Source organism: Myotis brandtii, unplaced genomic scaffold (assembly GCF_000412655.1).
Source record: "Myotis brandtii unplaced genomic scaffold, ASM41265v1 scaffold670, whole genome shotgun sequence".
In the NCBI taxonomy this organism is placed as follows: domain Eukaryota; kingdom Metazoa; phylum Chordata; class Mammalia; order Chiroptera; family Vespertilionidae; genus Myotis; species Myotis brandtii.
The window spans coordinates 123,935-135,201 of record NW_005370611.1 but is presented as its reverse complement, the minus strand read 5'-3'; the positions used below and the strand labels follow the sequence as shown (position 1 = coordinate 135,201).

General features: G+C 43.0%; 1 protein-coding gene across 1 annotated transcript in view; it reads left to right on the top strand.

Annotated features, from left to right (window-relative positions):
• The window catches only part of LOC102243406 (hydrocephalus-inducing protein homolog), a 128,518-nt gene that overhangs the window by 48,982 nt on the left and 68,269 nt on the right, over positions 1-11,267 (top strand). The window contains exon 8 of the mRNA XM_014529142.1: positions 626-837. Within this exon, the coding sequence (XP_014384628.1) occupies positions 626-837 (212 nt within the window). The remainder of the gene's footprint in view (positions 1-625; positions 838-11,267) is intronic.

The window sequence follows — 11,267 nt, the reverse complement described above, 5'->3', positions numbered from 1 at the left end:
TCAATGATTCTCTCTCATCATTGATGTTTCTATCTCTCTCTCTCCCTCTCCCTTCCTCTCTGAAATAAATAAAGATATATTTTTTAAAAATTCAGGTGAAGTCATGGCTACCAGGAGTAATGTGATCACATCTGTGGTGAGGGCAGAATAGAGGGCTAGTAAATAGATAGTAGAATCAGCATCCAAACCCAGTACGCGCTGGCTCTCAATTTTGTTCTCCATCTAAGAAAGAATTAAAGCTAAGCAAGTTTAACAGGAACAAAATTGTCCTTGAAGTGTGAGAGGTAGAGTAGATGTTAAGTGTTTAAACAGCAACTTGGAAAAACACTATTACCTAAAATAAAATATTTGTCCAAATATGCATAATGGCTCAGGAGAAAGCAAGTGGAGGACAGGAAGCCCAGGAGGACTTCTTGAAGGAAGTGACTAAAGAGGAAACTGAGGCTCTTGAGAAGTTCAAGTAGAAGGTCACTCAGATAGCACGTTACACCCTCAGGGCAAGGAGGGACCGCCCCAGGGTGATGGGTGAGATCATTCCCCGGAGGCTGGAGTGGAGCGGGGAGCCCTTTACCATGGTCTTCATGGGAGTACCAAAGTGAATCTCATGTTTTCCGTTTCCCTTCAGGGTGTGTGAGGATCTGATCAAAGAGGAAAAGGATGAGACTGACGAGTTTCAAGAGTTTGTTAGTGATCCTTTGCTCCGAGAACGGATTTCCATTCTCTCCCGCACCTTTGAGAATCAGAGAAGGCTGGTTCAGGCGGACAGCATACTCTTCTTGAATAACATTTTCATAATTGAGCCCCCGGTGAGCACATATATATATAATCTGAACATATAGGGGAGTGCGGGCCTTATTTTGGTAAAAAACACTCACTGTGGGATTGTTCTAAGAGCATAAAGACTCCATCTGAAGAGCCTCGTCATCATTCTGAGAAGTAAATGAAGGTTAATGGTAAGAATGCTCATAGGCTATGTTTATAGGTCACACTTTCTATGCACCAATCACTATTAAGCACTTTAAAAATATTTTTATTGATTTCAGAGAGGAAGGGAGAGGGAGAGATAGAAATATCAATGATGAGAGAGAATCGTTGATCAGCTGCCTCCTGCACGCCCCCTACTGGGGATCAAGCCCCACAACCCAGGCATGTACCCTTGACAGGAATTGAACCCCGGATCCTTCAGTCTACAGGTTGATGCTCTAACCGCTGAGCAAAACCAGCTAGGGCACTATTAAGTACTTTGTATGCACTATCTAATTTATTTCATACACACACACACACACACACACACACACATTCAATTATAGTTACTCCCCTATTTTACAGATGGAGAAATTGAGACTTAGAGAAATGTGATAACTTACTCAAGGCCAAGCAGTTAGTATCGATAGTTAGAAATTTGTCTCTGATTAGCCTGACTGTAGTGTAGGGTTTCTCAACCTCTGCATTATTGACATTTGGAGCTGGATAATCTTCGTCCTATACATTGTAGGCTGTTTCATGGCAACCCTGATCTTGACCCACCAGATGCTAGTCATGACAACCAAAACTATCTCTGGGTATTGCCAAATGTCCCCCTGGTGGGCAAAATTGCTTGGTTGAAAACGACTCTGTCCTTAATTCACTCAGTAACTATTATTGACTACATGTTCTATACCAGGCGCCCTGTGTGTGTACCAGACATCGATGAGACTTCTTTGAGACTATTGTTTTGTGAGACCTGCTGCTGGAGTCACTAATGCAGGCAGCCAGCACACTGGTTCAGAGGCGAGGCCGCTTATCAGACTGAGAAGCCAGAGAAGGCTTCTTGAGAGCAGAGCCTTGAACTGGGTCCGTCTTGCAGGATGGGGACTTTTGGGAAACAGCGGGGATGTGCATGGCATGGCTCCTTCAAGGATCCGTGCATGGGTCAGGTTGTTTGACGTAAAGGGTTCCCACAGGAAAATAGGTTGGAGAAGTGGGTTGGAGCTGAATCTTCTTTCCCATCAGAAGACTGTCCACTGCTCGGTTGAGCAAAGGGATAGTCAGACATGATGGATTAAACCAGCAAGAGGTTAAATCAGGATGAACATACAGTCTTGAAGGGCTAGAACAGACACCTATCAAAATAGGTCAAGCCCAACGATGTTGAAAAGATCAGGAAGGCGTTACAAGTCTCAGCAGCAAATGACTGAGCGGGATGGAGGCAGCAGGAACAAGCAGGATGGCCCAGTGTGTGGGCAGTCCAGGGGTCTCGAGACCCAGGCTGATGAATACCGTCCTGATTCTCATATCCCCTGGGAGTGGGACTCAGGGATAGCACACGCTGGTGGTCAGGAAGATGTGGGAGGTCCACAGGTGAGTCTTGCGTATTTCCAATCCACAGGTAGAAAGACTAGGATTACCTTGGATTTTCCTCTCCTCACGCTTACTTCCATTACCCGAAGCTTCATGATAGAGATATATGTATATTAAAGTAAGGCATTTAATAACTGTTTTTGAATTCTAGATAGGAACTGCATTGGGTTTTATCACAAGGCATCTTTTCACCAGGACTCAGAAAAACATCCTTTAAAACAGTGATACATAGAAATGGTATCTTTTAAATGAGACTATTTTGTTTGTATCGTGTGGGGAAAAAATCACCAGAAACAGGAAGGGGAGATAAAGTATAGTGTGTTTATAGCCTCTGTAATGATTTGTCTTTACACTAGGCAGGCTTTCTTCTCATGATCGTACTCATAAGCTGGTTCCTGACAATCTTTGCAAAATGAAATGAAGGCATGAAACTTTGGCAGTGTCTTTGTAAAATTATTCTGGTCCAAACAGCAGATCTCAATGTCGGTGAATTATTTATTGATTTTGAATCTCCTCCCGCCCCCTACTTAAAGATCCTGACAGATTTATAGAGATGCAGTTCTTGTGAGTGTACTATAATCTTACCTTGTAAATTACTTTTGAAGGTATTTGATGGGAAAATTCTGCCATTTTATTAGCTTCTTGACCCAAATGTGAACTATGGGTATTTTCCACTGTTGAGATTTGGGTTTTCTGGCTCAGGAAATAAATGCTCTAGTAGTTTGGGATGAGAGAGTTGGGAAAGGATTTATAGAAGAGGTGAGATAGGAGCTCTAGATTGGAGGAAGGGTAAGATTTAATTAAGTGGAGAGGAAGAAGGAGAATGTTTCTAGTTGGAGAAATTGTGAAAACAAAGAAAAAGGAGGCTATTTGTTTCATGGCATATTATATAACAATACAATGACCAGTTTTTCTGGAGCAAGCAGCCATAGGGAATATAAGAAATAAGATTGGGTCCAGCCAGCATGGTTGAGTGTCGACCTATGAACTTGGAGGTTACGGTTCGATTCCTGGTCAGGGCACATACCCGGGTTGTGGGCTCGATCCCCTGTGTGGGGTGTGGAGGCAGCCTATCAACGATTCTCTCTCATTTTTGATGTTTCTCTCTCTCTCTCTCTCTCCTTTGTCCTGGGTTTAACTTCCAGCTTTGCCAATAGACAACGTGATCTTAAGCCATTCAATCCTTCTTGGCTTTGGTTGCTTTGTGCACTTAATAAGTTTTTGTTTTGTTTTGTTTTGTTTTGTTTTTAGGGTAGGTAGGATACTTGGATCCAATTTGGGTACAGACTCTGAGTCCCTTAAAGGTCAGAAGTGGTTTGTCCTCATCTGTGCTCCAGGCCTACCTCAGGGCCAATTAATGGAGGGGAGGGAGGGAGAAAAGAAGGGAGAAAGGGAGGGAGGGAGAAAGGGAGGGAGGGAGGGAGGGAAGAAGGGAGGGAAATCAGTTGATGATGATGCGTTTGGCTCTGAATACATTGAATTTGAGATGATAATAGATGTTCAAAAAGTTTTGGAAATGCAGTCCTAAATTTGTGGGAGAGCAGTTAGGAGTAGAGGTAAGATATGTGAGCATCTTGTGCAGGTCTTCACGGAAGGCATGAAAAGTGGATGGAAATTCTAAGAACAGTTTGAGAAAAGAACATTGCAGAGGACCCAAGAGAGCCCTCTGGTGCTGACCTTTGGAGACCCTGCAAGGCGAGGAGAGGCTGTGAAATCACAGAGAAGGCCTGCTCGGAGGGGCGCAGCCGGGGAGGGCTCATTAGCTCATCTTACATCTTTCTACCCAATTATGGTTGGTTCATCACCATTTTCTATTGAAGGTCTCTGAATCTTGCTCACATATCGGATCAGTTATACCAAAGCCACTATTTAATTTCTGACAGTTGAGCTGTGTATCAGCAATTAGTGTTTTTTTTTTATTAGAGTGTGATTCCTTCTAATTAGCTTCTTGATATGAGTTGAGTTCACCGAAGCAGAGAAGATTAAAATCATGCAGTCGCCTACTGATCTAGAAATTCATCTCTAATTGATATCCTGTTCAAAAACTAAAAATAAAATAAAAGGTTGATCTAGGGCAGGGGTGGGGAACCTTTTTTTCTGCCAAGGGCCATTTGGATATTTATAACATCATTCGCGGCTATACAAAATTAGCAATTTAAAAGTTAGCCTGCTATATTTGGTCGAGTTTTAATTAACTCACCCCTAATGCTTTGGCAGGGCCAGGCCAAATGATTTCTTGGCCCTTATATGGCCTGAGGGCCAGACGTTCCCCACCCATGCTAGTCTAGGGGCTTAGTTACCACCTTGCTTTCAGATGGCCTCTTCAGCCTCTGTGTCCACCTAAGATGGAAATTGGCCTCAAATGAGGTAAATTTAAAAAGGAAAAAAAAAAATCCAAAACTGTTATCTTAGTGTCTGAAAAGAAATAAACGGTATGTTTATTTTTCAGACCTACGTCTATATATCTTGGTCTTTCAAATGAGTCAGCTAAAACCAAGGTTAGTTTAGCCCTTATTGTGTTCTCTGCATATTGTGTATTTTATGGGAACATTGTTTCTATTTTAGAGGTTCTTTCAATTTAAAGCAAGTATTCAAGATCAAGAAATCAGTCACTGTCTCTAAAATGCCCAGAGGTGGTGATGGTTTTGAATTTAATCAAATTTTCTCAGTATAATCGTGTGAGAAGTAGTTTGACTCAGTGCTATCAGAATGTCTGGCCCAAACTCTAGCACCGAAAGTCCTTACACTGTTCTGTGACCTGCTCACGGGGTGGCCCTGTTTAGTCCCATTGTCTTGGCTCACTTTATTATCATGCTCGTTACCTAACGTTGCCCTAGGGTCTGTCGTTCAAACCTTGAGGAGTTAACGCTGGGGTGTCTTGGGTACTGATGTGGTTACAGAGTGCAGAGGCGGGGGAGTTTGTGTTTGAGAGACCCCAGAGATGGACCCCAGTGGAGGAAGGAGCAGACAAGGCCCCAGAGTGACCACAAGGCAGTCCTGGGCAGATACAGAACAGAGGTCTAGAAGTAATTTTTTTTAGTTTTACTTGGTAACCTACTGGTATTCTAATAGTAACTATAATTGTTTTAGTCATTAAAACATGTGGAATATTGCCCAGCCAGCATGGCTCAGTGGTTGAGTGTCAACTTATGAACCAGGAGGTCACAGTTTGATTCTCAGTCAGGGCACATGCCCTGGTTGCCGGCTCAATCCCCAGGAGGGGGCGTGCAGGAGGCAGTCAATCAATGATTCTCTCTCTCTCTTTTTAAAAAAGGACATTTTATTGATTTTTTACAGAGAGGAAGAGAGAGGGATAGAGAGTTAGAAACATTGATGAGAGAGAAACATCGATCAGCTGCCTCCTGCACACTCCCCACTGGGGATGTGCCCACAACCAAGGTACATGCCCTTGACCAGAATCGAACCTGGGACCCTTCAGTCCGCAGGCCGACGCTCTATCCATTGAGCCAAACCGGGCAGGGCACAATGATTCTCTCTTATCATTGATGTTTTTATCTCTCTCTCTCCCTCTTCCTTCCTCTCTGAAATAAAAAAATATATATTAAAAAAAGCCCCACAAACAAAACAAAACACAAAAATCATGTGGAATATTACTACTATTCATGTCAAGTTCCTTGTGTCAATTCTTTTGATAAAGTCTTGGGGTATTAATGTAATTAGCCAAAAATTTTTCTTGTATTCCTTACCTAGGGAAGGTACTGGGTTCTGTAGAATACTGATCATTTCTCAAGCCACCTCTTTCTGTATAGTTTTTCCCCCCTTTGGAAAAGAAATGTAAAATTGAGTCTATTATGCATGTTTTGTGGCTTCCAAAAAAGCGAGTGGAATTGACTGCTTTCAGAAATACAATATCCTATTTGACTAGATGGACTCTGGCTGTACAGAATTTTGACAGCCTCATTTTGTTATATTCTCTGCTGAGGTCTCGTGGGTACCTGAGTGAGAGAAATTCAAAGACAAAAACACACAATTCTGAGAATTGAGAGGCGGAAGAATACCACAGGGCCAAGAGAGAGAATCAAGCCTTTGATTTCCATGGGCGTCTAGGAGCCCTCTGAGAAAACACAGCACAGATGTGCTGGCCTTGTTCCTGAACTCGGACTGCTGGCTCAGGTCACACTTTGGAGAGGCAGCAATATTCTGAATGTTGAACACTTGCTATTTTCTCAAAAAGAAAGGTCTGAGAATTTAAAGGTATTTGCCCAAACCGGTCTTAGCTGATTGGCTAACATTGGTGAGCAAGGAAAACATTTCTGCTTTTATTAGCAAGTGTCTTTTCCATCAAAGAAGAAGTCATTCAGTCTCCCTCGGAAAGCTTCTGTTTCATTTAAAAAAGCCTTAAAAAGGGAAACTTGATCATTTCTTTATCATCATGTAAGCGATAGTAAACCACGCTTTGTTATCACTTAAGCCTGCAGAAAACACGAGGTTCAGCAATTCAGACTTTGAAAGCACAGCTCAAATTTAGTTTATTTTTCTCAAGTCGGCGTAGCAGGTGAGCTCAGCAGAACCCGGTTGGGTGGAAGCCCAGATGGCTACCAAAGAGGCAAGAGCTAGCTCTTTGCTGCAGACCTCCCACTTCTGTTCCATTAGCCAAGTCACATTGCAAACATGTGGGCGCTGACTCCTTGGAAATGGACACCAGAAAGGAGAAAGGAGGACAGGGATCCGCTGGGAGCAAAGTGTCCTTGACAAGTCACAGCTCCTGCTTCAGTACAGTTTCCCATGCTTCAGCCTCCCTTTAATGTGGTTCGGCCTCTCAGATCTTTGTGCTTGGCCGAACCTTTTCCAATTGTGTTGGTGTGATCACTGTTGTATTGGAGAGCCAGTGTAGGTGCAGGGAGGCCTAAGGACGTCTTAGGCTCCTCAAGGCTCATTAAATAAGTTGACATTCGTCCTGTTGGAAGAGACACAAGTCTGTTCTCTCCAGAGAAAGGCATGAACATCACACGTAACTACTTCAGCTGTAAAAAACCCCACTGCAATTTTCACCACATATGGGTTAGAGTATTTCACCCAAGATAAACCACAAATTTTGTGAAAATTTCTCTGGCCGATGACCAAATCTTAGACCCCTCTCTTAGAAACTTTTCTGGTCATTATTTGGAGCATCCAAGCTTTACTAAATTTAGTTTCTTGTTCGAGAAGATATAATGGAGCAGAAAAATCTCCTTGTGTGTCATGTGCCTATTAGATCTTTTACCTCAATGATAATTAGGATAGTTTACCTTCAATATTTTAGCTTCCATTTTTTTTCTATTTCTCTTTGAGACAACTTCTATTTGCCCTGATGACAAAGAGAGCCATGATTTCTCTCATTCATCTGATAATCTCTAGAAGAGCAACTGTGGGTAGTGAAACATATTACAGCTTCTAATTGGTGCTTCTTTTTTTTTTCTGATTAATTGATAGAAATTTGACTTTCAGTTTTTATTTCCCAAGAGAAATTCTTTAAATTTTCCTTAAACAGGACAAGATAGCTGACAATATTTATTTACATAGTTAAGAATATATCCATTTTGGTGGAACGTGATGGAATTTATTACACATTTTAGCTGCTCCTGATGTCATTATTCACTGACCCTGTTCTGAGCTGACTGAACCCTGGCCCGGCCAGATGGCTTGATAAAGATCTGCCAAGGCATTTCTCAAGAGCTGCAAAATACTAGGGTTGACTGTCATCCACAAGGACCTCCTGTGAGTCACCTTCCAAGATACCTGAGCACATGAGCACGCAGGGTGTCCTAGTATGTTCGCCAGCCAGGAGCACCGGTTCATGCTAGCTGCTTCTAAGCCTGAGGATCAGTTGTAGTGTTTTTAAAATTTTTCCGACATTTTTTTTTTTTTATGATGTGAGAAAGGTGAGGCCTGACCTTTTGTTATAATTGCAGTGGGGTTGAAGATGTTAAAGAAAGAACATCATAGAAACCCAGCGCTAACACTTACTTTTGACGTGGCCCTCGGTGAGATACTTACCTTCTTTGTGCCTTGGTTTCCTCATCTTTAAAATGGGGATAATACTCCTTCACAGGGTTGCAAAGACTGAGCTAGATAATAAACACCAGCACTTAACACAGTGCTTGGAACATGCGCTCTCAGTTAACGGCTGAAAGTATTATGATTTGGATTTAGATATGATTCAGTCTCTTGTCGGATTAGAGATGTGATTGGAAAGTATAACATTTGAGGAGGCAGACATGGGTCACTCTTCTGTATGTAAATTGGGAATGAAAATAACTATTTAAATGATAAATGTAGGTATCGAGTCATATTGTAAACTACTTTCCAGATAAACCAAGTAACTTAAATGTTCTTGCAGATTGGGTTTTGATTTTGCAAAATATGTGAGAAATAACCCTTCATTGAAGGAAGGAAGGAAGGAAGGAAGGAAGGAAGGAAGGGGAAGGAAGGAAGGAAGGAAGGAAGGAAGGAAGGAAGGAAGGAAGGAAGGAAGGAGCTGGGTAATAGAGAAGAGGAAGGAAGCTGATTTTTAAAATACTGTTTTTACTTAAGGATTTTCAAGGGGGATTTTTAAGAGAGCTCCTTTAATCATTGCCAGTATAATTTTTAAGGGGAACATTTTTTAAAAATTAATTTTATTTTATTTTTTCCCATCACCATTTATCCCCCCTATGCCCTCTCCCACCTCCCTCCTCATGACTGTATTAATCACGTGTCATGAACCAGTGGCAGTCCGTTCAGAAACAGCTTTCAGAAAAGTCTTGGGACTGTGTCCATCAAGCCCCACTTGTTTGTCCTTGTTCCAGAGGAAATATGAAGTTCCATTTCCAGAGGTATTTAATATTCGGCCAAAAACCACATTATAGGAGTTAGCGTTAGACCTACAAATTCAGTTGATTCCTTCTAGCAGGTCACTTAATACGTGAGATGCAGTTATGAAGCTGAGGGAAAAAACATTAAGACCAAGAAGGAAGATAATCACAATATAACTGAAGGCCATTTTGGCAGTCATTTTCAATAAGCAAGGTAGCAGTCACTTACCGATTATATCCTGTATCCTCACTCTCTGATTTGGAGCCAAGAAATGGACAGTGATGGGAGAGGGGGGCGTATGTGGAAGGAAGGAAGAACTGCAGGGGGCTCTGTGTGATGGGGCTGGTTCCTTAGACTGGAGGGACAGGATATTGACGTCAGAGCCGCTTCTGAATGTTTTCATTTTCAGAAAGAAACTTTAGAACTGAGCAATAAAGAAAGAAAAATTCTTTTCAGAGACATAAATGACATGGAAGTTAATTTCAGAAGCATTGGAGAAGTAAGATGAAGTGTTTCAAAGATATATAAGTGAAAGTGGGGTCATCACAGGCCGACTGCCTGTTTCTGGGGTTTGCTCTCTCCGACTGGCTATAGAAAATGCTATATTGAGTTTTTGCTATAAAGAAAGAAATGTTATTTAATTTTTACTTTAATCCCCACTGAAAAGTACATGTTTCTAACTCCTTCAAATGACCTATTATTGAAAGCATCCCTCTGCAAGAGGAAACCGAATGGCCACACTTCTGTTTTCACAGATACGCACAGCCCTCTTAAGGCGCATTAACACAAGCCCAGGAGAGGCCTTTAGAATAGGATTGTCCTTGAATTATCTCCCCGGGCTGAGTAAAGCGGAAAGTTACTAGCAAATGTCACAGGCACGATGAAACAGCTGCGACCCAGGAGAGGAAAACACTGAGCGTACAGTCCCACCCGCTCAGCCTGAACCCTGTGGACTCTGATTCCCTGGCACTGGCATCCCCTCACCAAGCAGAAGGGCTTCTCAGCCTCCAGGGCGCCTCTACACCAGCCTGCCGCTCACGGATCGCGTCCGTTTGTCAACACTTCCTCCCCTGGGGGGATTCTGCGTGCCTCTCTGGAGCATGTCCGTCCTGCCATTTTCCAGCCCCCCCTGTTCTAATCATCAGATTTCTTTCACGATGGGGTCCCCAAGGGTGCTCCAGGGAGAGAACTTAAGACTGCGGCCCTCTTGTCCGCACACGGACCATGGATTCTCTTTCTCTTGCTGGGATAATGCTTTTGAAAATGATCCGGCCCAGCCCGAATCATAAAGCCCTTGAATTTGCCTGCGTGCACGAAGCTTAGCTGACATCCATTGTATCCTTTGGAAGGTCATTTCCTACAATTCTGATGAGACTTTTCTAGCAATTTTTAGGGTCCTCCAGGATGGCCCCTTTGATCAGTCACCTTGCACAGGAACAGCTTAGCTGCGTCCAGTCTGTACTCAACCAGAGCCGTGTCTAAGCCCCCCAGGCAATACATTTGTCTCACGGGTTAGGAGGAAACCCAGGTCGTCAGGAGTTCTGAGATGGAATACCCACTGATACACCAGTGAACGGGTGAACCACCTCTTCTGCCTGGGCCCTCTCTCCATTCTATCGATGAGTGTTCCTAACACCCCATATCATTAAGGCCCGCCGTAATCAAAGGGGTATTTTCCATTTATTGGAAAAGTGAAATGCCTACATCGGTGAACGTGCTGAGGGATTTCCTGTTCCCTGCAGAACCACCTCTTCTGCCTGGGCCCTCTCTCCATTCTATTGATGAGTGTTCCTAACACCCCATATCACTAAGGCCCGCCGTAATCAAAGGGGTATTTGCCATTTACCAGGTTTGGAAAAGTGAAATGCCTACATCGGTGAAAGTGCTGAGGGATTTCCTGTTCCCTGCGTGATCTCAAAGGTCCCTGCAGCTCTAACTGGTATGACGCCTGTGCTTCCAGTTGAGGAGAAAATGGCAGAAATAGGCTGCAGAGATGAATAGACATCTGCCAATAACTGCACCGTGTGCAGAGTGAATGGATACGGCTGATTCAGTAACTATGTTGAACTCTTACATGAGCCACTTCTGGATTAGGTCCTGCCATAGAACCGTGCCTACCCTCATGGGGCCTT